Source organism: Amblyraja radiata, chromosome 20 (genome assembly GCF_010909765.2).
Source record: "Amblyraja radiata isolate CabotCenter1 chromosome 20, sAmbRad1.1.pri, whole genome shotgun sequence".
Taxonomy (NCBI): Eukaryota; Metazoa; Chordata; class Chondrichthyes; order Rajiformes; family Rajidae; genus Amblyraja; species Amblyraja radiata.
In genome coordinates, this window is record NC_045975.1 from 33538139 (window position 1) to 33565856 (window position 27718).

A 27718-nucleotide genomic window follows, 5' to 3' on the forward strand; every position below is an offset into this window, starting at 1 on the left:
ATCAGTATGGACTCTAATTAACTTAATTGCACCCTTTATAATGTGAATAAATTCATTCATTCATTCATTCCTTATTCATTCATTCATTCATTCATTCCTTATTCATTCATTCATTCATTCATTCATGCATTCACTCTCACTTACTCATTCATTCATTCATTCATTCATGAAATTGAGCGCCTAAACTATAACAGTCAATTAAACATTGTCACTAATGCCAGCTTGTTGTAGAGTAATAAGTCTTTAACAACTAATCTCAGAGTGAAGCCGCGGTCTCAATGAATAAGCGGCCGATTCGCGATCGCGGAGCCACGGATCATCTCCGCGGGCGGGGGGGGAGGCTGTACATAGTGCCGTCTGTATCAGATCCCGATAACGGGAGAAAAACGGAGGGATATCGTCCGCTCTTTACCGCGAGTACCTAGGCCCCGCGATCGGAGCACTTTTTCCCGGTAAGTTTTCGCAGGCAGCTCTTTGTGTTCCAGCACATCAGCAGGGACTTTGAAGGCTTTCTTGCACTTTAATCCACCGCAGCACTTTCTTCAGCCTTTTTAATGCTTTTCCCACTAAATACAATTACCTGCTGCAAGTTTTCACGACATTTATTCCACAGAACAACACATCGGAATCTCCAGTAAAACAGGCATCTGTGAAGCCCCCTCAGCCATTTTGTGTGCTAGCCTGAAACAAAGCGCGTGATTGGCCAACTGGCAGACAACTCAATGTTAAATGTGCTATGATTGGACTAAAAAATTCCCGACATTTTTCCGGTTTTTGTCTAATTTAATAAAAATGTGCAAGTCTTCTTCATATCGAGTTTCAGGGGCGATTTATATAAATTTTTTTACACAATATGTGAAAATTTCATGTAGTTTGGTGACTTGAGTCACGAAACTGCAGAATAAAGCTCCTCGGCCCACAGCCTAATTATAAAGATCTTCGGAGATAACTAAAATTTACCTGGATGGGGTAACTATGGCAGTATAAATTATTGACTAATAGGCTAAATATGAGCCAAAACACATGGGCGGAATAAAATCGATATCATGTGACAAATTTGATTAACAATTTGGTAATGGTATGTCGTCAAACATATTTGACTATCAGCAACTTACCTACCAGGTGAGCTAAATATTGTGGCAGACATATTAAACCAAAGTATTTGCTGAAATTACAAAGCAATATGGAGCTATTTGTCGAACATCAAGAAGTGGGAAAGATACTGTTCGAATACAGGAACTACATATTCAACTACTACAATAAACAATGTACTGGAGTTCCTGGCAGGCCTTCACCACAATGAAGGACTCAGCTACAGCACCATTAACACAGCCAGAAGTGCTCTGTCAGCCTACTTAATTCAGGCACCAGGACAACAGGCCATAGGGTCCCAACCGCTGGTGATCAAACTCATGAGAGGCATATTCAACTCTAATTCCCCAGACCTAGGTACACCCAAATCTGGGATGTCAGTTTGGTCCTGACATACCTTAGGGGATGGTCACCAGCCAGGTCCCTCACCCTGGAACAGCTAACCCTGAAGACGGTCATGCTGATGGCACTTGTCTCAGCACAAAGAGTCCAGTCCTTCCATCTACTACGATTGGACAATATGATTATAACACCAGACCGTGTCTCATTTACCATTCAGGGGCTGGTCAAACAAAGCAGACCAGGAACATCAGGTCCAGTCATGGAATTCCGGGCATACCCACCTGAACCATGGTTATGTGTTATGACCCACTTATTGAATTACATCGACACAACAAGAAATCCCCGAGGGAGAGGAAAAGCCTTATGGGTCAGCCACAAGAAACCTCATGGTCGGGTGACGAGCCAAACTATCTCAAGATGGCTCAAGGAGGTACTGGGAGCTGCTGGAGTAAATACTAACGTGTACAAATCTCACTCCACCAGGGCAGCATCCACATCGGCGGCTAAGAGGATGGACGTGCCTATGGACCACATCCTGGCTACAAAAACATTCCAAAACTTTTTATAACAAGCCGCTGGCAGAACCTGTATTTGCAGAAAAAGTATTAGAATCTGCAAATATATAAATTAAGCCCGGGGGAGCATTTTGCTTTGTTATTGTTTAAATAACACCATTATTGTTTTTACAAACAGATCATGGTTGATTACGATAACATACTTCCTCCCTCGAATAACTTCGGCAGAGAGTGAAGTATGAACTGTTACACGGTTTGAAATCATAGAGCTTTAAAATCTTCACGTAGTCACTCACGTGACTCCGAAGTAAAATAGTAAGATTAAACGACTTACCAGTTCGAAGTTTGATCTGTATTTTATGAGGAGTTACGATGAGGGATTACGTGCCCTCTGCTCCCACCCTCAATTATAGAGATCAACTGGTATTTAAGTTCTCCTTTTCTTCACTATGTTTATTTCAATTATTGTGTCTTCTGTGATTCCACACCGCTGCTTTGAAGTATGTCGCGCATGCGTGCTGGACGGGTTCTTCACGTAATCCCTCATCGTAACTCCTCATAAAATACAGATCAAACTTCGAACCGGTAAGTTCTCGTTTAATCTTACTATTTTGGCCCCATACGAACCGGCAGTGTTTTTCCTGCCGATATGAGGTTCAAATTCACTGCAACCGCAACGTTCCAATCGATCGCGTTCCACAAAAACGCACTCGCAAGATGATTAAAATGCCCATTAATTTACGGGAATTAAACATTAAATTCCTTCCATTTGGCCTATAAATTCATGACAATGAGATTTAAAATTCATGTTATGAATTGTCATGAATTTATAGGCCAAATGTGAATTCTTGTGTGAATGTTATTTGGACACTTAGGCTATTTAAAAATGTTAACCTTTTCTTAAGAAATGGATAGATGTTTAGATCTAGTAATTGAATTTTGTAATTAGCTACAATTAGGTAACTAACTAATTATATGCTTTAATTTCAGGTCATCCAAGTAAGATGTCTATAATAACTGAAAATTTCATTCAGTTCTCTTAATTTTTACGACAGCTTTTGACTGTCCTCGATCATAGCTTTTGAGAAGTCAATGGAAAAGCAATAGGGAACAAGATGCTAATTTCAGAGTATGAAAATGGCCATAACCTTTTTAAACTGAAGATATGAAAGTCAATTAGGTGTCAAATTAAACTTATTTTTATGCTTTATCTGATGGGATAAATTGCAGACTTGATTTTTAAAATCTCAAAATTGTGTAACATTGCTACTAAACTGGCACAAGGATTAAAACGCTGGAGCTTAAAATGGTTATGAATGAGATAAATGAAGATTCTTCTGTCCTTCTTCATTACCTCCACATCAAGAAAAAAACCTCCATTAAATAATCGATCCCATTATTTTGTTTTCAAAATCTGGTCCCCAAGTATTAAGAAAAATGTTACTACATTTCAGTGAATTTTAGGATTATTGTTAAAAGTTTATGCTGGTCAACCTGCTGTTATCTTTGGAGCTTTGTTACTCACCGTTATGGAATGACTCAGTTGTTTAACTTTATGTTCCAACTGTTCTCGCTCCTGCTTTAGTTCTGCACTCCACTTTAACAACTTTAGTTTTTCTTCTTCTTTTGCTGAGGAAAAGAGAAAATAAAATTTCAGAAGCTACAGCACATGTAATTCAATTCTCAGATTTCACAATACAAATTGTCCAAGAATACCTCGCTGTTGAAAAACGGGACAATTGCAGAAGAATGTATTCTAAAATCTTAAACCATAATGTTGCACTCTTTTCAATCTCATTCGAAGTTAGTTTGTCCTTTGGCTTTTGAATACAAGAATCAAGAATCAAGAGAGTTTATTGTCATGTGTCCCTGATAGGACAATGAAATTCTTGCTTTGCTTCAGCACAACAGAACATAGTAGGCATTGACTACAAAACAGATCAGTGTGTCCATATACCATTATATAAATATATACACACATGAATAAATAAACTGATGAAGTGCAAATAACAGATAATGGGCTATTAATATTCAGAGTTTTGTCCGAGCCAAGTTTAATAGCCTGATGGCTGTGGGGAAGTAGCTATTCCTGAACCTGGTCGTTGCAGTCTTCAGGCTCCTGTACCTACCTGAATGTAGCAGGGAGAAGAGTGTGTGACCAGGGTGGTGTGGGTCCTTGATGATACTGCCAGCCTTTTTGAGGCAGCGACTGCGATAGATCCCCTCGATGGAAGGGAGGTCAGAGCCGATGATGAACTGGGCAGAGTTTACTACTTTTTGTAGTCTTTTCCTCTCCAGGGCGCTCAAGTTGCCGAACCAAGCCACGATGCAACCGGTCAGCATGCTCTCTACTGTGCACCTGTAGAAGTTAGAGAGAGTCCTCCTTGACAAACCGACTCTCCGTAATCTTCTCAGGAAGTAGAGGCGCTGATGTGCTTTCTTAATAATTGCATCAGTGTTCTCGGACCAGGAAAGATCTTCAGAGATGTGCACGCCCAGGAATTTGAAGCTCTTGACCCTTTCAACCATCGACCCGTTGATATAAACGGGACTGTGGGTCCCCATCCTACTCCTTCCAAATTCCACAATCAGTTCCTTAGTTTTGCTGGTGTTGAGGGCCAGTTTATTGTGCTGGCACCATATGGACAGTCGCTCGATCGCCATCAGTGATACGTCCCACAACAGTGGTGTCGTCAGCGAACTTGATGATGGAGTTCGCACTATGACTGCTACGCAGTCATGAGTATAGAGTGAGTACAGCAGGGGGCTGAGCACGCAGCCTTGAGGTGCTCCTGTGCTGATTGTTATTGAGTCTGACACATTTCCACCAATACGAACACTGTGGTCTGTGAATGAGGAAGTCGAGGATCCAATTGCAGAGGGATGCGCAGAGACCCAGTTCTGCGAGTTTGGTAACCAGCTTGGAGGGGATGATTATATTAAATGCTGAGCTGCAATCAATGAATAACAGCCTGACATATGAGTTTTTGTTGCCCAAGTGGTCCAGAGCAGAGTGGAAGGCCAGCGAGATCACATCCATTGTTGATCTGTTGTGGCGGTAAGCGAACTGCAGTGGGTCCAGGGTCCTCGGGGTAAGACGTCTGGTGTTTGTTGACCACGGCGTGCAGCTCCTCCAGTGCCAGATGGACGTCTGCCTGGGTTGGGATGTAGACCGTGGTCAGGATGATGGAGGTGAATTCCCTTGGGAGGTAGAAGGGACGGCACTTCACCGCCAGATGTTCGCGGTGTGGAGAGCAGGAGTTGGACAGGACTGCCACGTCTGAGCACCACGCAGAGTTGACCATGAGGCAGACGCCCCCCTCCTCTCCATTTCCCAGATGCCAGTGTACGGTCCATACGGTGGATGGAGAACCCTTCAGGCTGGACCGCTGAGTCTGGGGAGCTGAGGGTGAGCCATGTCTCTGAGAAACAGAACACAGAGTATTCCCTCAGCTCCCTTTGATAAAGCAGCCTTGCCCTTTAGTCCTCCACTTTGTTTTCAAGGGACTGTACATTGGCCAGGAGGATAGTAGGGAGAGGGGGCCGAAGTCCCCTGCGCTTCAGTCTGACCTGAAGTCCTGCCCGTCGGCCACGTTTCCAGACACAATGGAGGCCTCCCCTTTGTTTCTAGGTACTGTGCTTACTGTACCTGCTGTTTCTGCGAACCTGCGCTGGAACGGGAATTCCTTCACAGACGGCAGCTCCAGCTCCGTAACGAACGGGGGTACCTTCAAAGTCGGCAGCTCCAGCTCCGTTGTTCCTGGAGGATCCAGCTCGTCGGCTCTGGGGGTCATCCCGGGATTTCCAGGTACAGTACCTGTGATCCTCAGTCGGATCGGGAGTTTTAAAGCCAGTGTGGGAAAATTTAATGTCCGGGACTCCCGCAGCTGCGGGAGATCGCGAAATTGCGAGAGCCTTGAGGTGCTCAAGCAGCTTGTCCGAAACTGCACCGTTTTCTGCTGTTTTCCTGATCCAGGTTAGTTGATGGAAGTTTTATTTAAGCCTTTTATGTTCTGGTGCTCCGCAAAAGTCGCCGCAGGCAGGCGCCATCTTGAGGCTTCAGCATCTGTAATACTTCTGATAATGCATTCAGTTCACCATGAGAATGAAGGAGAGAAAGAAAATGACAACACCTTCACAAAATATCTGTTCTGTGACAAACCCAGCTGGGATTTTACAAATATTTTAACTTTAAATGAAAGCTCCCCTTCACAAAAACTTGCCAAAATCACCATAAAAGTAGCTAAAATCATGCTGGCCATTCTGGGAAGAAGCAATCAACATTCATGCTGCCGCAGGCACAAACGTACCATCGAGATGGAAGGATATGTGGGAAGAATCCAATACAGGGAATAAATACCTAATCACGGATTCCACCGCAGAGGTCCTGGATTCAACCTCCCAAAAGGACAGCCCTCAACAGAATCTGTCCAGACCAGAGACAATGCGACCAAATGCTCCACTAGTGCTAGTTGCTGGATTATCCAAAGTATACACAATGAGAGACATGACAACAAACTCTTTAATAAAGTTATGTTGCAAGGCATCTTATATTTCCATATGGCATCTCAGGAAGCAGTTAATTAGATTGGCATATTGGCCATCTGAATGGAATGGTTTTCTCTTTATATGAAAGAAAAATGGAACAAAGAACCCTGGCCAGAAACAAAGTATGGCAATATGTTTTACCACTAATGTCTGCTTATAATTTCTTGCAATATCAAACATGCTACATCTCGAGTAGCCAAAATGATTTACCTAACAAGTTAATACAATCTTGTGTATACAGTTTACATAAACAGGTATTTCAGAAGATGCTAAGGTAATTAAGGTTTCATTCAATTCTTAAAAGAACCTTTCTCTCACAATAAATATTTAGTGAATTTTTCACAGGGGAAATAGGATCATTGTAACATAAGATTGACTTGACACATATTAAAGAGATAATATGTCATACAAAAAAACCTCAAAATGACAAACTCTTACCAGCCTTGTAGGCAATATAAGAATGAACGATTGCTAATGTCCCAGGCCATGGGATTGCTTCTTCCTTTTTCAGAATCTAAAAACAGAACATTTTTAGCAGTGATGGACAGAACATGTTACATGCTGGAAGTCTTTTTCTCAGAGGTATTGAAGACTGTAAATAATTTTGCAATTTACATGAGTGACATGAAAGGCTTTGCCTTCAGGCAAAGGCTGCTAAATCCGTAAAGTACTGAGGTAGATTTATCTTTCTCTTTGTATTAAAGGGAACACTATTTGCAATATATTGAAAGGGAATTAAATCCACAGCACCATCCAAATCATGTTGAGGTACGAACATAAAAAATGGATGGCCAATGAAAAGAATAAAAGTTCTTATTGTGCAGATATTCTCAGATAAGGTGCAATTTCAGATTTCGACAACTGTCCCTAATCATATTATCGCCTATACTATGAAACTAGTTCTTTCACTGCAGACTATTTATACGTGGAACACTCTCCAGAAAGAATTGGCAATTTGATCACAAGTTCTAAATTAGAGCCAGATTTAGATTACAGTATAACATATCCATAACAGCTGGGTGACAAAAAAAGCAAATGTTCTGCTTTATAGACAAACGAGAAAAAATCTCCTATTTTCATTGACATTGCACAAATTATGTAACTTGCTAACTATTTAGGCTCACTACCAACCAGATAACTCTACCAGACCACTATATGTGGTCTGGTAGAGTTCACTACTGATAATTTTTAAGCTAATTGTCCTAAATTATACATCTATGTGTATACCCTGGAGTGATTGAGACATTGAGTAATAAACGAAAATTAAAAAAAAAAAAAATCCCACCAAATAGTTACAGAAATAAACCCTAAGACTACCAGTATCATATTAGACAAAATTAAGCCTAAGGCACTGTCCAAGCCCACACCTGCTCCTGACATTTAGGACAAATCCACATTCCTTTGGGAATGGCTTTTAATGGCGGGTCCAGGCACTCCAGGTGATACACACGAGAACAAGTGTCACACATCAGCAGCTGTCCACTACGTCGACACACAGAGCAGAAATCCTCATGGATGTCACCCTATCAAAAAACAAAGTTAAATAATCATTTACACAATTTAAGGTATAACTCTGGGTTTTAATTTTCAACTTTTGCTAAGTTATTATTTAAGTGACTCCCAATGTGGGAGGCACATATCAAAGAAAAAAAGATAGCCTACCACTATAACATCCATACCACTGGGAACCCTGCCCGTGAGAACCAAGTTTAGGTGTTCCACTAGAACCTATCTTAACCTAACTTGTGCTATGTCCTAAAATGGAAGGAAAAATTGGGTTGAGTAGCAAAAATCCTAAACGGCACCAATAAAACCCTGCTTGTGATGTTTTAACCAAGGAGTACAAGTACCACTCTTGGAAATGCCAGAGGGCATTTCCTTACTTATTCCTTTTCACTTATTTAGAGTTATTGCAGCTAGAAGTACAACTCTGTATAAGCTGTTCAAAGAATAAAAGGTAAGTTCAAAGTAAGCTTTTACAGTTATTGTACTGATATCTGACATATACAATGCACACTGTATCTTGTTTTTTTTTTAAAAGGTGAAAAATTAAATGAATGAATGAAAATGATTAAATAAATTCAACAAAGGTAGCTGTGATTAGTTGCACTGTGGAGAGGCAATCAGTAGAATTAGAGGTTTTCCGCGAATAAGTCAATCAGTTTCTCTTTTTGCTTCATATGCCAATTGGAATACATCTTTAGCACTCGACTGCATTCCTCTGCTAACATTGCTGACAGTATTTTCCAGTCCAAAGAAGGCTGAGGTGGTGTTTTTAGTTTTGAATCCTCATCATCTTTGAAATAAAATCTCTCTTCGGCTTCGTTGCTTTGAGAGAGCTTAACATACATTTGAAGTAAATAAATACACTCACAGACAAGGTTGTGTTTTTTGTGATGTTTTCAACGTTGTTTGCCTCATCTTGCAGCTTGCTGACAGGGCCCCTTTGTAAAGTAGCCGTTGTGGCTAAATAGGGCAAACCCTAGTTAAAGATGGTTTAAAGTAAAGAAAAATAAAATAAATTTGCAATTGTCCATTTATGGCCTTACATGTTAACCCATCTAGTTTCTTCTACATTCTCTGTGTGGCGTTCCAAAAATACAGCGCAGCAGTGGTCATATTCAGAATCTGTAAAAACAGGTTCTCATATACAGCTGATACGAATTTTCACACACTGTTGTCAAATGTTCAGAAAAATTATTCAGTTCTCATTGAGCACACACAAAACTCGGGTTCAGATCCAGTATAGCAACTACATTTTAATCGACATTGGAAACTGAAAGCTTGTGCTCCATGATTGACCAGTTAATCCTAAATGTGTATAATATTTCAATATGGATAACATAATGAGAATGGAGATCAGTAATTAATATTCAAATTGTAATATAAGAACCGTTAAAATGTGCAGTTCATTCATACCCACAAGCCACATATCTTCAATGATATCATGGTTTTAAATCATTGAAAGTTTCCTGTTTTGTTATACAACTTTATACAATCAGATGACACAAAAGCTGATGATGGAGTGGACAGTGATGAAGGTTATCTAAGATTACAACAGGATATAGATCAACTGGGAAAGGGGACAAGAGAATGGCAGATGGAATTTAACTCAGATATGGAATTCATGCAGGCAAGTAGGATTAGTATAGCCTGATGGTCAGTGGGACTTGTTTCTTAGTGGGACTTATGTTGTGCAACTCTAGGTCTTTAAACTATTTTTAATTGACAAGAGTTCTACTTCAGACGTTTCTTAATAATATAATTGGCTATCTATATTTTGCATCAACAGATTTCTAAGTGATGTTTTTCACCAATGTAGCAGCTGGCTGAAGTAAATTACAACGTGTTGGAAAAACATCAGTTCAACCACATTCCCCACATTGCAATTTCCACACAATGGCCAAATGATTTTCCCAGTGCATACAACTGATGATTAATTCTCTAGGCATTAACCACAGTTCACAAAGCATTGACAAAAGGCAACTTGTTCACCAATGAATTATCATGAAATAGCAAGTGGCTAATTAATCTGAAAACATTTAAGTTTATGAGCACCAGTAAATCAAAATTCTATGCAGCAGAGTTAGCGAATCTTACTCCAAACTTCAAAACAGTGGGGGGGGTGGGGTGTAAATTTTCAACTCACCTTGGCAGCGATGTCAATGATGGGGAAGGAAATATTATTTGACTGTGACCCATAAACAAGCATATTTAGGTGAGGGATAGCTATACCTAGTTTGCTCCAATATGCTTTAGCTTTTAAAAGTTACTAATCACTATGAATACATTAATGCCATCTTTGAACTAAAATTCATACTGTTGAACAACATTGTGGAAATTGGGTGAGGCCATTCAAAACCATATTCAGTCCTTACACCTGAAAGCAATAGGAGTTTCATTCTCTGTAATGGGCTAGATTTAAAGCAGTAGAACTATTATATCACTACGTTATAATAATAATAATAATAATGCATAATAATAAAATATAGTCCATTCTGTTAATAACATGAACACATCCCCCAAAACATCAAAAATCTAGACAAGACAACCCCAGTTGCAATATATGATTCACTTTGCATTGCTTATAATAATCATGTGTTGTAGGGTAGAGCTGGTGGCTTTGTTTAGTAACTGCATGCATAGAAGAGAGGTGGAAAATAATGAGGCTGAAGGAAATGGAGGGGTTGGGGAAGCTAAAGTTTTAGTTCAAGTTTTTGTTATTCCAATTTTATACACCATCATCCATGATAAAAGATTACATTAGTTGTCAAAATTAATATTCTGGCTTAGTAACCCTGTGAAGTTTGTAACTTACATCTACAGAGCTGGGACTGGATGCAGACTGTGTTGGAGCAGCAAAACTGAGCAAATTCTCTGTTTTTTCGAAATCTGGGGAGGCAGGATGACTTGGAGGGGAGGAAGGTGCCATTGCCCCCAGACCCAACACGTTAGTGTACTTAGGAGGGCGACCTACACGTAAGAAACAAAAACACAAAATATATACAAACACATACCTTCAACCACTGATCCTCATTGGCTGCCATTGAGGAAAGAGAAAGGAGGAGCATAGACAATGTTAATAAACAATCATAAGTTAAAAGGTATAAAAATTAAGTCGTTTAAATTTCCAAATACACCACTTAAAATTTGAATTTTAAGCAAGCAATCAAGAGTTGTAGATAAACTATCTGAATGTCCTTAAAATCAAACCAGGATCTGTTTTAAAGGTCTTTTAGTAAGATTACCCTACCATACGTTGGTACACCATTACATTTGCACTACAGCAGCTGTTGCAATCCTAATTTTACTACATCTTATATTTGATACATTTAAAATAATTCATGTTAGTTTAAAAAAAAATTATAAGCCACCACAAATAGCTTTTTAGAAAAAAGGTAACTAACGGCTAAGTAGTTTTGTAGTAGGAATCAATCAATAGTCTGTCCCCTGAAATAGAGACAGAGTGTTTGAGAAATGGTGAATGTGAATTGAGAAATACGGAAAAAGGTATTTGTCATTTGTTTTGACCTAACCATAATCTACTGATCAAAAGCATTATGTTCAGTAAATAAAAGTTTTGATCAAGAAAGGTGCTGTTATCAAAAAGGAAAAATTCTCAGTTGGGCCTTAGATATGGGGATTCCCAAACTGGTCATTAATTGATGACCAAGAGTATTCATATGTCTTTCCTCTCTTTGGATGAGTGCCTGCCCTTGTGCTTACATTCTTGATATCATATAAAATAGGTAGTTGAAGTAAATAATATTGAAAATGTTCTGCCTTAAATAAGTCTTTTAAAAATATAGGTAATCTAGAAGGATTGCATACTTAAACAAATTCTTGTCAATATTTCTTTGAGTCAAATATAATATCATTTTGTGAATTTTATTGCATTAGATGTGCTTTCAAAGCCAAGGCTTTATTATCTCAAATGTAGCTGTAACATCCCTGATACTTATTTATATCAATAAAGGCAAACAAATGTAAATGAAAGGCAAAATGAATAATGGAGCCTCCAAATATTCACTTTTTAAAAATCCAAAGTACCTCTTCTCCGTGTCCCAGGTTGCACAGGGCTGTTCAAGTAAGTTACTGCTGTTTTTTTGCGCTGCATTACAAAACAAAACATACAGAGTATAAATCTTAGTAGCGAAGGATGAAATAACATTTTATGGGATGCAGGTTCTTCCTACTAGTCCTAACCTCTCAGTCTTTCTCTTATTTTATCATCACAAGCTCAAAGGGCATTTGATATCGTTATCAGAAAATCTAAACATGAGTAATACAATATTCAGTTTCCAAAAGTAATAAAGAAAAGAAATCCATCCATCCATCCATAAAACTCTCATCTTGTTTGTTTCTATGTTTGTTTCTTTGGGAGAACTGGAGATGGGGACTGGACATTGTGCCTTCCCCCACAGTGGTAACCATTGTGGGGGGATGATTTTTTTGTGTGTAAGTTAATATGTTAGTCTGTGTCCAAGATGGCTGTCGGAAGGGAGAGTGTACGCTGGCACGGTTTAGCTGCCGCTGCTCTCTCTTCACATTGTGCTTTTGATTTTTTGTCTTTGGAGCGATTTCTGTCTTTAATTTGTGTATTGGTGATGTCCTTATTATTTATTTTACTCCGACTATATGTTTTTTCTCTTTTGTTAATCTCTGTAAGGTGTCCTTGAGACTTTGAAAGGCGCCCGCAAATAAAATTTATTATTATTATTATTATTATTATGTTTGTCTGCGCGTATCTATGATGGTGCGTGTCAAGAGGAATGTGATCCTGAAACTATGCCAAACGGTACACGATAGCGCTACAATTTTTGCCCACCTAACTCACCATTGTCCTGGAGTGTGGTGTATCAAGTTTTGTTCAGATTAATGGTACATTTTACGTTATTGACAGTTTAAACATTAAAAAACAATTAAAACAGCGCCCTCACTTGCCTTTAGCAGCGTATGACGTCACAATGGGATCTCATTTACATAAACTGCCTGTCAGCAGTTCCACCCCACAATTACATCACAATGGGATCTCATTACATTAAAAAACTCCCTTTTAAAAAACACATCAGTGTTCCACCATTACATCACAATGGGATCTCATTTACATTAAAAGAAAATCACAGTTCCTGATAACAGCCTACTAAACAGACATGGACACAGATACGGACTGGTGTTCGAACCAGTGCGGGGTCCGGGGGCTGCTGCTCCGGAGGGGGGAGAGGGGACGGACCCGGGGCAAGGACTAGGCCTCAGCCTCGGCCTCTCCCTCCCCCTCCCCCGCAGCCTCGGTCTCTCCCTCCCTCTCTCCCACGGCTCCAGACCGCTCGGCCCGTCCCCGCCCAACAGCCCAGCCTCAACTACAACATCATCACTGATGTGATGGTGAAAACGTGGCCGGCGGTGGTTTGCATCGAAATCTTGAGGAGGTGAGGAGGGAGACTGGGGGAATTGAGGTTGAGCAGGGGGGTACGGAGGGGAAAGTGGGGGAGGTGAGGAGGGAGAGTGGGGGGGTGGGGGTGGGATAGGGTGGAAGTGAGGAGTGGGGAAGATGGGGATAGCGGGAGAGGAGGGGGGTAGGGAGGGGATAGGGGTTATGGAGGGAGGGAGACTGAGGGTAGGGGATAGGAGAGGGAGGGAGAGGTGAGGAGGGTGTGGAGGGGAGGAGGAGAGGGGAAATAAGAGGGAGGGTGAAGAGGAGGGGGAGGAGGGAGTGCTGGAGGATGAGGGGGAATGGAGGAGGATAGGGGTAGGTAGAGGAATGGCGAGGTAATGGAGGGGAGGGGAAGAGAGAGGAGGGGAGGGAGGGGGTGAGGGGAGGACGCAGAGGAGGGTTGGTGGAGTCAAAGTCAAAGTCTAAGTAGCCTTTATTGTCATTCAGACCTTTCGGTCTGAATGAAATTTCATTGCCTTGCAGTCATACATATAATAAAAATGACAAAAACACCCAATAAACACAAATTAACATCCACCACAGTGAGTTCACCAGGCACCTCCTCACTGTGATGGAAGGCAAAAATCTTAAAGTCTTTGTCTCTTCCCTCCTTATTCTCCCTCTGCGCCGAGGCGATCCAGGCTTCGGATGTTGTGACCCCGACGGGCGATGGTAAGTCAGTCCCGCTGCTGAATCCAAGCACCGCGAACGGGCCGGTTCAAACTCCGCGGTCCGGGGTGGTCGAAGCTGCCGCCCTCCAGTCCAGTGGACGAAGCTGTTGTTGCGGGAGCACCGGAAAAACAGGTCACCAACCAGTGACCTGCGAGCTCCCTACGATGTCTTCCACCGGGCCCTTGGCCGATCCTTCCGAGGTCGGGCCACCGCTGCCGTCGGAACGCCACAGTTCCAAGGTCGGGCCGCCGCTGCCGCCAGAGCGCCATAGCTCCGAGGTCGGGTCACCGCTGCCGCCCGAACGCCACAGCTCCGAGGTCGGGTCGCCGCTGCCGCCCGAACGCCACAGCTCCGAGGTCGGGTCGCCGCTGCCGCCCGAACGCCACAGCTCCGAGGTCGGGTCGCCTCTGCCGCTGGAACGCTGCCCAGCTCCTTGGCCGCCAGCTCCGCTATTAGGCCTCGGCGCAGACGGAGACGGGGGATACGCCAAGAGAAGTCGCATCCCCTCGAAGGAAGAGACCAAAACACGTTTCTCCCCCCCCACCCACACACATACACAACCTAATAAACCAAAAATTAACTAAAACAGTACAAAAGAACAACAAAAGAAAAGAAAAAACGAACGGACTGCAGGCGAGCCGCAGCTGCTAAGGCAGCGCCGCCATCTTGTTGATGGGGAGAGGGAGGATAATGGAGGAGGGGAATAGGGGACTGAAAAGGGAGAGTGAGATTGATCTTATTTTTTACAAGTTATTGCCATTTAAACTTTAAAAATGTCAGCTGCGCCTGCGCAGTTGGGTGCTATGGGCGTGCTGGCATAATGCGTTCGGGGACCAGCCCTCCCGTATGACACTTGATCTTGTTCATAATAAAACACCACAATATTACACTTTAAAACATAGCAAGTGGGATGTGATATTATATATTATAAATATTTTAAATATACTATCATATATATATATATATATATATATATATATATATATATATATATATATATATATATATATATATATATATATATATATATATATATATATATATATGATAGTATATTTAAAATATTCAATAATTGTAATTATTTGTAAGGATTAAAGGTATCAAAGGTATTTTATTAGTCACATTCACATACACGGAGGTGTAGTGAAGTGAAATGCCTTTTGCCATTTTGCAGCACACAAAAAAAGAATGCAGACATAACACCAATGAGAGTCTTAAACACAAAGAACATCCCCCCACAATGGCTCCCACCATGAGGGAAGGCACAAAGTCCAGTCCCCAACCCCAGTTCACCCATAGTCGGGCCTATTGAGGCCTCAAAGGTTGCCTCTACGGAGGCCCGATGTTCCTGGCCGTTCTCGCTGGGTGATGTTGCTCCGGCGTCGGGAGAGTCCTCATAGCGGCATGGGAACCCTGGAACGGCCGCCTCCTTACTGGAGGCCGCGGTTTCCGAAGCCGACAAGGCCGCGTCGATTGGAGCTCCACTACTGGCGATCTCGTCGCGAGATCCCAGGCTCCCGGTGTAAAGTTCGGCGCCGCCGCCCGCAGCTGGCCGCTCCTCAGACCCGCAGCTCCGCGATGTTGTTCCTGGCGGACCCAGCCCACCGGAGCTCCAGCGCGGCGACCCGGGCAAGGCATCGCCCGCTCCGCTCCGCTCCACGATAGCGCTCCAGCGCTGTGCCGCCGCCGAAGCCGAGGTTCTGGGCGGTCCCCGACAGGAAACGCCGCTCCAGGCCCGCTGGTAGGCTGCGAGGACGGGTCGAAGCTGCAGCCCGGAGAAAAGCTGCCTCTCCGACCAAGTAGGGACCCTGAAAGGTAGTTTCCCCCTTTCCCCCTTCTAAAATGAGCGATTTAGATATTTAATATGTAGCCTTGTCTTTTCATGCAGAAATTACAGTTGATATGTATTCCCTTTTAATCCTATGAGTGTTAAACAAGTTTGCATTTTTATTATTTGCTAAAAAGAATTTAAAAAATATTTTCTTGATAAGCAGGATTAATGATATTCTGAGTGGAAGTCCTGTTAAAATTTACCTACCGCATTTCCCGGCAATGAAGATGCTAATTTTTACCCAAAAATAAGGCACGAAATTTTACTTACGTCTTGGAGGCCGAAGGTTAGGTTGTTAGCCAAGAAAGATAGACTTGGCTATCCCTCAGTACAGCAACATCAAGAACGATCCCAAGTCTATCTCTCATTGCTGGCAGCTGATGGGAAGCGGCTGTAAAAGGACAGCGCCGCTGGGGGGGAAGAGTTCCTTTCACAGCGTGTGGGGAGTCTGGCCCGGGTCAGCAGGAGCATTGTGAAGGAGGGGGTCAGGGATCAAGCCAGCAAATCACTCACTCACCGATGCCGCGGCGCTCAGGGCGCGGAGCCACCGCATTGTGGCCGGGGAAGGAAGTAGCTCGGGAACGGACAACGGAACTGGCCGCCACCTCACCGCTTTCTGGCGGCCCGCTCACCTCTGGCAATGCTCTCCGTCTGAACACCTCTCTCCTGCCGCTCAGCTCATATCAGCCACTTCCCGCAAATCCTAAATTCCGACTGCCGCCAGAAGCAGGACATGGCCTCACTTGCTGCGCTGGGTGACACTGCATGGCATTCACTGCAGTGTCTTTCAAGAGCAAAGATCATTGAGCAGAGCGGGTCAGCGGGCGATGGATAACAGGACAGCGGGCGGTGGAGCTTACTCCTGTGTCAGCGCGAATAACCTCAATTGGTCCCTTGATCTAGTATTGCCATTCAATAAGATCACAACTGATTCAACGTCCTGGAGTGCTCCCGTTTTTCCCACCATCTCTCCACCTGCCGTCACCCTCCACCCCCCACCCATTCAGAATGGAGATCTGGAAGCCTTGGGCAAATTGAATTGTCACTCTCTTCATATTTATTTATTTGTCTGTTTGTTTATTTATTTATTTAGAGCGTGCAAAATGTTATGTCCCGCCAGCCATTTTTTCAAAAATTAGCAACTCAAAATAGGGGTGCGTCTTCGACGCTGGTGCGTCTTCATTGCCGGGAAATAAGGTAGCCTGTAAGATTAGATTGCACAGATGATCTATTCTTCTTCTGATTATGAAAGTACTGAAGTGACTTCCTGACAAACCTATGTCAAATTGATGATCTCTCAAAACAGCTGAAAATAATTTAAACAGTATATTGCAGTGAACGGCATGGGGATAAATGCAACATGAGAAGATTTAATCATCCCTAACCGAATGTTTCCTGAATTGGTATCAACTAGGATAAATATTATTGTTTTCTTTGGCTGGTTTTAGAAATTAAAGGCATTTTAATGTTCTTAATAACATAATTTACTTCTATCCACCAATTACAGATTATTGGAGACACAAAGAATCACAGATAAAGGCTGAGAATGAGAATTTCTATGGCTAGGCTAATTACTTTCCCCAGATCAATGTAAAGTTGATTAATGTTCATTAATAAGGAATTATTTAAGAAGAAGAATTACCGAATTTCCCGTGTGGTGAGTCTGGCCCGAGTCAGCATGGCTGGGCCGCCAGGGGTAAAGTTGTGGGGAGGGCAGGAGCGTTGAGAAGAAGGGTGTCGGGGATCATGCCAGCAACTCACTCAGTAGCTTGGGTGGCTGTGGGCGGCCGTTGGGACCAGACGGCGGAACTGCAGCTAGACCCGGGGCTCGCAGGCAACCTGGGAACTGCAGCTAGTCCCGGGGCTCACAGGCGGCCTGGACGCTACAGCCAGTCCCGGGGCTCGCAGGCGACCTGGGCGTTACAGCCAGTCCCGGGGCAGGCGACCTGTGAACTGCAGCTAGTCCCGGGGCTCGCAGGCGACTTGGGAACTACAGCTAGTCCTGGGGCTCGCAGATGACCTGCGCGCTACAGCCAGTTCCGGGGCAGGCGACCTGGGAGCTACAGCCAGTCCCGGACCTCGCAGGCGACCTGGGCGCTACAGCTAGTACAGGGGACGAAAGGATCTGGGAACAGCAGCCAGTCCCGGGGCACGCAGGCGATCTGGAAATTGCAGAAAGCTAATTAAAAAACACCTGAAAACTATTATTAGTATTAATTATGACTAATTTATGTATTATTAGTATGTATTATTACTAATTACTAATTTAGTTAGTATGTATTATTACCTCCATTTATTAACAATGGTGATAGATGTGGCCCGCCATCCGCTCACAAATGTGGGTCCAGGCCCCTATGCAAAAAAGGTTGCCGACCCCTGGACTAAACCAAACCCTTGATCCTGTCCCGCCAGCCTTTTTTCAAAATATAGCGACTCAAAATGGGGGTGCGTCTTCGACGCAGGTGCGTCTTCATTGCTAGGAAATATATGAGAAAGCAGAGTTTAAAAAAAAATGTTTTGGATAAAGTGCAAGGTAGTTTTTTTAAACGTACCTCTGGTTCAAAAATTGCTCCACTATACACTGGATTTGCTGTTGTTCGTCGTTTTCTTTCTTGCCTCTTGCTTTGGATTTCTGTGTATATCAAAAATAGTAAGCTACATTGCACGCATCTACTCCCAGACATATCTGCAAGTTAAATAATTATATATTTTGTCTTCACTCCTGAATTCCACACTTTACACACTTTCTCTGATCTTGTTGTTTTACAATATATGTTCAGCCATAATTATTGAATGTGGTGTAGACTTCTGAAACTATAAAATATATTCTTGGTCCTACTTCTTATGTTCAAATGAACTGAATCCATGAAGCTTCAACATGCTCTCAAATAAATTTAGTTATGTGAAGAATGCAGGTACAAATCTATACCACAACGAGCTATGCTGCACTTATATCAATTAAACTAAATCCCTGCCCTTTGATTTTCATCAGGAGAATCACTCACATGACCTATCCTCAGCATTCAGTCTCAGTTCCGTCTTTCTAATAAGACCAATTGTGTCTATTTTTTTCTTCCTGCTGAGGGTGCACTTGTGGACCTAGAACATTTCTTCCAGCACTTTCTCCCCAAAACCAAAGCTTTGAAAATTCAAAGCTTTTTTTTTTAAAGAAATCCAAAGAATTGGAATTTCTACTAGTTCTTTTCCATATAATTTCCCCAAATATAGAGGATCACCAAAACATCTCAAAGTTTTACATCCAAAGGTCATTCAACACTCCTTGTTTCTGTATGTTTTTTCTTGTAGTTTAATTTTTTTTTAAACCTCCAAGGAGGCAGCCTCGAACACAAAACTGCCTATACCCAGACTGAAAAGCCATCATTGCAAATTGCTAATAAATGAGTACTGATACTGCTCAATGCTGCCTGACCCACTGAGGTTTTGTGTCTATCTTCTGTGTAAATCAGCATGGCAGTTCCTACACAAATGAGTGCATCGGCTGGTCTTCAAGAGGGCTCTCAAAACCTTATTTTAGACACAATAAAACTAATCTTATGAATATACATGTTTAAATTTACTCAGAAAATGACGATGGTACTAAAATATAACATACAAAATCACTTAAAGGCATTTTCAATTATTTAATGTTACTTGCAGATATTTTTGAACAACATACTTTAAATAAAATGTTTACAATTTGTGAAGGATACATTTTAAATTGCAGTAATCTAGCTGCATGTTACAAAGTATATTTCCTAGAATTAATTTTGCAGTCACACCCCAAAAGTCACATTTAAAAAAAACTAAATCTGATTGTGCTGGTCCATTGCAGATTTTGCAGTAGACACAAGAAAAATAGGCTTGAATGGAAAGTTAAGGGAAAAAAACTGCATCTCAAAACTAGCTCCATTTTGAACGTTCATTTTTTTCTGTTTGCATCAAAGCTGGCAACTGTACTCCAGTGGTCTGTCCAATTTAATAGGCTTAACTAATTGCAAATCCAAAAATCTTGTAAACCAAACTGAGGGTGTTCTATTATTACATATTGGACAGTTGTCCTTTAAAGCCACTTAATAATTTGCTAGCCCTTGCTGTCTCCTCCCCTTCCTTAACCCTCTAGCTGTCTCCTCCCACCCTCCCATCCGCCCGCCCTCAGGCTCCTCCTCCTCCTCCCCTTTTCCTTCTTTCTCCCCCCTCCCACCCCCCATCAGTCTGAAGAAGGGTTTCGGCCCGAAACGTCGCCTATTTCCTCCGCTCCATAGATGCTGCTGCACCCGCTGAGTTTCCCCAGCAATTTTGTGTACCTAATAATAATCAGCTTGGTTAACAAGATTTTTGTTGATAAGAGGCAATTAAATGCATGCCTCTATTATCACAACTTTTTTATCCAGACAGGGTAATTGGGTCCCATAATTAAAGGAGGTGGATATGATGCACTGTAACCTATCCTCAAATAAAACGGCGCCAGTTTAATGGAGTATAATTATTTCTGTTACGGGCAGGTTCAGATAAATGGTATGTACAAACAGAATCGCAAAAATTACGAAAGGAAAGCAGCCAAAAATGTTCTTACCTTCAAGGTGATCATGTGTAACCAATCCCAGAGAAACCATGAAAGCAACTTTCTGTGTAAATTGAAAAATATAAAAGTGCCCAATTAAAGCGCGTCATTGCTAAATGTCTATTGCTTAATGTCTCGTTAAATGTAATTTTAAACCATTTGCTGCAGGCTCTGGAGAACAGCAAGAAAAGTTTAAAATATTGAGAAGTTCAGCAAAAATGCATTTTATTTTGTATATAGAAACATAGAAAATAGGTGCAGGAGGAGGCCATTCGAGCCAGCACCTCCATTCTTTGTGATCATGGCTGATCGTCCCCTATCAATAACCCGTGCCTGCCTTCTCCCCATATCCCTTGACTCCACTAGCCCCTAGAGCTCCATCTAACTCTCTCTTAAATCCATCCAGTGATTTGGCTTCCACTGCCCTCTGTGGCAGGGAATTCCATAAATTCACAACTCTCTGGGTGAAAAAGTTTTTTCTCACCTCAGTCTTAAATGACCTCCCCATTATTCTAAGACTGTGGCCTCTGATTCTGGACTTGCCCAACATTGGGAACATTTTTCCTGCATCTAGCTTGTCCAGTCCTTTTATAATTTTATATGTTTCTATAAGATCCCCCTCATCCTTCTAAACTCCAGTGAATACAAGCATAGTCTTTTCAATCTTTCTATGAATTCTAATTATCTCACTCCTCATTTTGCCCAAATTTTAACAAATAAATTACTCTCAGTAAAGATCAACTACACATTTATATTAATCTCCTTACTCAACATTCTCTTTTATTATATACAGTAACCAGGGACAATAAAACAAGCACGGGTTCAGTCAGTATTTTATAATAGATCACAGCATCCAAACTGGTCCCATACTAAAATTGTTGGCAATTTTCCTGACTCCACCCTACACATTTCACTTGAGGAAACTGCTCCACTATGAGGTTCTGCAATTGCACCTATCCTTTTCAGAAAATTAAAAGATGTAGGAGGATAGTTTAGGATAGACTACAATCAAATATTTTAACTGTGGACGATGAGCCATTGATCTTGGAAAATTACTTCTATTGAAATACCGTAGGAAAAAACACCTACTTAGCCATATATTTTTCTTAACGAATTTAGTTATAAGAGTCATGCACAGCCCAACTCATCCGTGGCGGCCAAATGGCCAATCTAAGCAAGTTCCACAGACCTCTAATGGGTTAATTTATTCAGATATTTATATATTTTTTTTCTATACTTAAAAGGGCATTGCCATTAAAGTAAGCTCTTATTGGTTTTAATGGCAGGAGCTGGAAATTTGATATGTTTTTTTTGCTCTACCTACGGTTTCTTTACATGTTTTTAGGATGTTCAAAAAGTTGAATAAAATAAACACTTAAGAAATAAGTTAATTTATGTTTTTTGCTCATGTGACAAAATAAATTATATATAAAATTATACACAGAGTAGAATAAGACGAAAATTACCAAAAACATAAGAAAATTTAGTTGAGGGTGAATGAAATTTTGTGATAAAGCCTCAAGGGTGAATGACACTGAAATAGTTTAAGAAGCTCTGCCCTAGATCACACTGATCTGCAACACTCCCCAGGACCCTGCTATCACTGTGAAAGTCATGCCCTGGTTTGATTTTCCAAAATGGAACATTTCACTCTTATCTGAATTAAACTGCATCAGCCATTCCTCCGCCTACTTGCCCAGCTGAGAACGATCTTGCTGCAAATCTTGATAAATCTTCATTGGCTACAATACCACCTATTTTCGTGTCTTCTGCAACCCTTCTGTTTCCTACCATTTTGCCAATTCTGTATCCACTTAGCTAGCTCCACATGGATAACATGCGATCTAACCATCCTGAACAGCTTACCATGCAGAATCTGATCAACGGCCGTGTTGAAGTCCACACAGACTATGTCTGCAGCCCTGCCCTCAACAACTTTCTTGGTTACCTCTTCAAATGGCTCAATTATTCCCAAATAGATCAACAGCATTAGCAACCCTCCAGTCTTCCCACACCTGATTGGTCGAAAGATGATTAGTGTATCTCAGCCAGGACGTTTGCAATTTATTCTCTAGCTTCCCACAGTGCCCTTAGATCTATCTGAACAGGCCCAGGAGATTTATCTACCTTCAGACATCTTAGGACATTCAGCAAGTTCTCAGCTGTAATACAGACTGTCCTCAAGACATGGGCTTCAATAGCTTCTGCTCAGGTTCCTGTTACATATTTCCCCTCTCACCTTAAACTTATGCCCTCCAATTCTTTAATTTCCCAGCCTGGAAAAAAGACTAATCATTCACTCTATCAATGCCTTCCATGATTAAATTTCACAAGTTCCCAACATAGTACTATGTGCCATATCATTACAATGCAATCAATAAAAAGTGAATAAAATGACACATTGCGATATCATTGCTATTTGTGGGAGGTTTTTTTTCCAGACTATCTACCATATGTTACAAAATGTACATTCCAAAAGTATTTTATTGACTCTAAAGTAATTGGTATGTCGTGAGGTTTTGCCAGATGCAACAGAATACATTCTCTTTCTAATTAGCGAAAATGGTCAACGTGACTGTTTAAAAATTAAGGATCATTGGTCATTTTGTCTTGAAAGCACTACACAATTTTCGTAAGAGTGCTGATAACTGTTCTGCAACACTAAATACCATAAACACAAGAAATTGGATGCAGATAAGAATCATCATGGGTGCTTGCAACTTGTTCTGAATGCACAATAAATAGTTCAAATTGAAGATTCCCAACATAGATTCTTAAATTGAATATCTCATCAGCGATTCCCAGGAGACAACATAGGAAAAATAATTTTGCTTCTGAGTAACTCTTGCCTAATTCTTATTTAACTAAATCCTGAAAAGACATTTCATTCCACGTTCCATATTTTCTGAAGATACAGGAGGCCATTTGACCCATTAAACCTTCAACAGGTCAGAGAGAAATTCCATTTCTCCTCCAATTTTCCCTCTAACGTAATCTTCCCACATTCTCATCCACCTATGCTATGGGTAAATCATAGTAGCTGATTAGTTAATAAATCAGTAGGCCTTTGGGATATGCGAGGAAACTGCAGCTGTTGGAGTTGACCTCTGCAGTCAGGAGAGCATGCAAACTCCAGAGATAGCGCAGGTGGCTGGAGTTGTGAGACAGCAGCTCAACAAGAGTCACTGAACTGCCAGTGCATTCTTAAGAATGACAGTCTTTAATAAATGGTGAAGAGCCCTTCACAAGCTATTTGAAGCCCCTGTCCCACTTGGGCGACCTCCACCGCGACCTCTGACGAGTTTGCCCGCGACCCATAGTCGCGGCAAGGTTGCCACGAGATCGTAGGAGGTTTTCGTCACTCTCCTTCATGGTCGAGAGTGATCTCCGCGTAGTCGAGGCTTCAGCTAGGTCGCGGCGTATTTTTCAAGATGTTAAAATTGACCGCGACTAAAAATAGGTCGCCGTGGGAAAAATTGATATTTCTTTAGTCGTAGGTCGAGTCGAAGCCGGTCGTAGTAGGTCGTGATGCTAGTTGTAGATAGTCGAAGGTAATAGCTCTGGGGTGAAAAAAAGGTCAGTAGAAAAATAAAAGTGATTTTTTTCAACATTCTAAGTCATGTTCATTCATAGCTAGAGAATTTTTTGGAGAGGAGACTTGTGTTTTAGAGATGACACCAAAAAGGCAGCAGGGCAGGGGGGTGGCACAACCCTAAAAAAAAAACTGCCATGCACGTGTTGCCCACCCAGGAGGAGGAATGGCAGGAGATGATGCCACAGGAGGTGATAGTGCTGGACGAGTTTTCCCTGCATGAGAGTCCCCTAGAGGAAGAGATCAGGGTGGTAGTACATGTCCCCACCACCACCCCATCCTTCACTGCCTCATTTGAAGGCAGCAAAGCAGCCCTTTCTCCAGTGTCTGACACAGCATCAGAGGCAGATGCCCCATTGGTGGTGAGAGAGGACTGGAGGAAGGTTATGCCCTACACCTTCACCAGGCAGCAGGAGGGGGACCTTGAGGAATGGTTCCAGCAGAATGTCATCCTGTACGATAAGGAAAATGTGGGGTACAGGGGCAGGGACAAGAATGGCATGCTTGCCATCCACTGCCCCACATGCGTGCTTAAAGTTCCATCTTTTGTCAAAGCCCAGCGCCACTCTCTTCCAGTCATCTGGTGTACTGGGACAGTCCATCACATCATCTCCATTCACCCATTGAGACCTCTTCTTGTGCTTCCTCTTCACCCTTGCTCTTCCCCTTCTGCCTTTCTTAAAAGGCTGTGGAAGCAAAAGGGCTACTGCAAACAGCAGTAGTTGTATTTTTACTAACATCCTCCAAACTAGTTCCTTCCTTGCTTGCATGGTTCAGAATAATTTAAAATAAATCCTGGGAGGCATTTTTTAGTGAGAAAAAAATGCAGACATGACATCATTTTATCAGGTGATCATTTGAGCCGTAGACACTCGTCACTGGTCGTTGTTGGTTTTCGGTGTGGTCCTCTGAGGTGGAAGGGGCTCATTCACGGACCAATTTGCCAGACACCATTCTCAAGTAAAACGTACATGATCGAAGCCAGTCTTCAACATAGTCGAAGGAGGTCGATGGAGGTCTTCTTCATATTCGAGGGAGGTCTTCAACAGTCATAGGAGGTCGTACACATAGTTGAGGAGGGTCGTAGGAGGTCGTAGGTCACCGCGACCTTGACTTTTTTTTTAGTCGCTTAAGGTCGCGGTGGAGGTCTCCCCGGGGACAGGCCCTTAACTTTCCTGCCCAGCTTTCTAACTTTTAATGCACTCCCACATCATCTAATAGTCAATATGGGGGATATTTACAGGAATATTTATATGACTGGACACATAGTGTCAGAGATATGGCACTCACTGAATCACACTGCACAATGGACTGGTTGTAATTTGAAGAAAATTTTTAAGTAGTTCTTGCATCTTTCCCCATTTCTTGAAAGATTTACCTTTTGAAATGTATTTACAATTTCTTTGTTGAATTTAATTCCAAGTAGAACAAACCAGTACCAGAATATTTACAACTGGATGTCCAAGATACATACTTAAAAATTCTAAACAATTGTAAAAATATGAAATGCCGCAAAGGAATTAAATAAACTAATTTTGGTGTGCTTTATATTTAAATTAAAAGTCCAGTGACATCCATCAAGCATCATATTACAATACCTCTGGGTTCTCCTCTTTCTTGGGTTTAGGTGGAACTGGGGAGGAAGGACTGGCATCATTCCGCCTTTCTTCCCATTCAACCTGAAGTTTAATGGTCTGGTAAGGAATAGAACAAATAAAGAGTGAGCAGCTGACTACTGAAGAGACCTATTACAAGAATTAATTACATGTATTGATGTGAAAAATGAATTTTTGTTAAACGTTAGTTTAGACAAAATTCTTAATTTACCAAAAAATAAACCAAAATTTACTTTAAAAAAGGATAAAATTACTCCACATACAGGTGCACAACCTTTTATCCGAAAGCCTTGGGACCAGACACTTCTCGGATTTCGGAATTTTTCGGATTTCCGAATGGAAGATTTTTAGCGTAGATTAGGTAGGTAGCGCGGGCGTCTTGAAAGGTCTGGAGCGGCTGCCTCCTCCCCGGAGACCGGGGAATCATTGTAAATCATTGCTTAAATGTTAGTCAGTTAGTTTGGAGGGATTTTATGTGGTGGGGGGGGGGGGGGGGGGTGAAGGGGGAAACTTTAATTCTTAGTCCCCTACCTGGTCGGAGAGGCAGGGAACGGGCAATGCCTTACCGGGTCGCCGTGCAGTAAGCTCCGGAGTGCTGTGGCCGCCGACTCCCAACATCGCGGAGCTGGGGCTGCGGGCGGCGCCGGTTGGAGCTCCGACCCCGGCAACTCTACCCCTGGCTGCGCGGCGCAGCGCCGCGATGTTGGGAGTCGGCGGCGTCGCAGCGCTGGGATATGCCTTACCGGCAATGACTTACCGGGTCGCCGTGCGGTAAGCTCTGGAGCGCTGTGGCCGCCGACTCACAACATCGCGGAGCTGGGGCTGCGGGCGTCCGACCGCGGGCCGCGCTGGATTTGGAGTGCCGCGCAGCCAGGGGTAGAGTTGCCGGGGTCGGAGCTACAACCGGCGCCGCCCGTGGCCGGACGCCCGCAGCCCCAGCTCCGCGATGTTGGGAGTCGGCGGCCACAGCGCTCCGGAGCTTACTGCACGGCGACCCGGTAAGGCATTGCCCGCTCCCCGCCTCTCCGACCAGGTAGGGGACTAAGAATTAAAGTTTCCCCCTTCACATAAAAGCCCTCCAAACTAACTGACTAACATTTAAGCAATGATTTACAGATGTTTAAGTGTCTCCCCGGTCTCCGGGGAGGAAGCAGCCGCTACAGTAGTACAGACCTGGGTTGACCGTGGGTCGTTTCGGGTCAAGTTTGGCGCCAAACGCGAGCTTTGGTGTGCAGACGACATCCTGGGAAAAATGTCCGGTTTTCGAAGCTTTTCGGTTTCCGGAACTCCGGATAAAAGGTTGTGCACCTGTACTATCAGTCGATATTTGTTCCTAAAACACTAAAATATATAGCAATTCTGGACGAACATCTTGTCAGTGGTATCAATAATCATTACCCATTCATACAGACAAACAGGTCCTTGGGTCCAATTTGTCTAGTCCAACCAAGAACATCCAAGCTAGTCCCATTTGCCAGTGTTTGGCTCATATCCTTCTAAACCTTTCTTATCCATGTACCTGTCCAAATAACTTTTAAAAGTTATCATACCTGCCTGAACTACCTCCTCTGGCATCTCCTCCCATGTACCCACCACCCTCTGTGTGGAAAAACTGCACCTCAGGTTTCTATTAAAACTTTCCTTCTCACCTTAATCTATGCCCTCTAATACTTGATTCCCCTACCCTTGGAAAAAGACGGCATGGTGGCATAGCGGTAAAGCTACTGCCTGACAGCGCCAGAGACCCGGGATCGATCCTGACTACAGGTTTGTAGGTTAATTGGCTTGATATAAAATTTAAAAATTGTCCCTCGTCTGCAGCTCCTTCCTACACACTTGTCCTCATGGCATCTCTATTAACTGACCCAAGTTCCCATGTCTTCATGTCTTTCTCCACGGTCAAAAGAGGAGAAATACTCATTGTGCACCATGCCCATCTCCAGCGGCTCCACACATAGACGACCAATTCTAGGGGGTCCTATTCTCTCTTAAGCTATCCTTTTCGCCTTGATATA

The 27718-nt window shown here is 42.6% G+C and overlaps 1 protein-coding gene across 5 annotated transcripts in view; it reads right to left on the minus strand.

Moving 5' to 3' along the window:
- The window catches only part of phf21a (PHD finger protein 21A), a 212023-nt gene that overhangs the window by 6097 nt on the left and 178208 nt on the right, over window positions 1-27718 (minus strand). For 3 of the 5 annotated variants that reach the window (XM_033039227.1, XM_033039228.1, XM_033039226.1), the window contains 9 exons: window positions 25686-25781; window positions 20508-20559; window positions 18487-18566; window positions 12048-12108; window positions 10816-10970; window positions 8872-8979; window positions 7865-8020; window positions 6936-7011; window positions 3475-3578 (listed from right to left, as the gene is read on the minus strand). In XM_033039227.1, the coding sequence (XP_032895118.1) occupies window positions 3475-3578; window positions 6936-7011; window positions 7865-8020; window positions 8872-8979; window positions 10816-10970; window positions 12048-12108; window positions 18487-18566; window positions 20508-20559; window positions 25686-25781 (888 nt within the window). Of the gene's footprint in view, window positions 1-3474; window positions 3579-6935; window positions 7012-7864; window positions 8021-8871; window positions 8980-10815; window positions 10971-11014; window positions 11038-12047; window positions 12109-18486; window positions 18567-20507; window positions 20560-25685; window positions 25782-27718 lie in introns of all 5 variants that reach the window. The other 2 variants (XM_033039229.1, XM_033039230.1) reach the window with 2 other exon arrangements.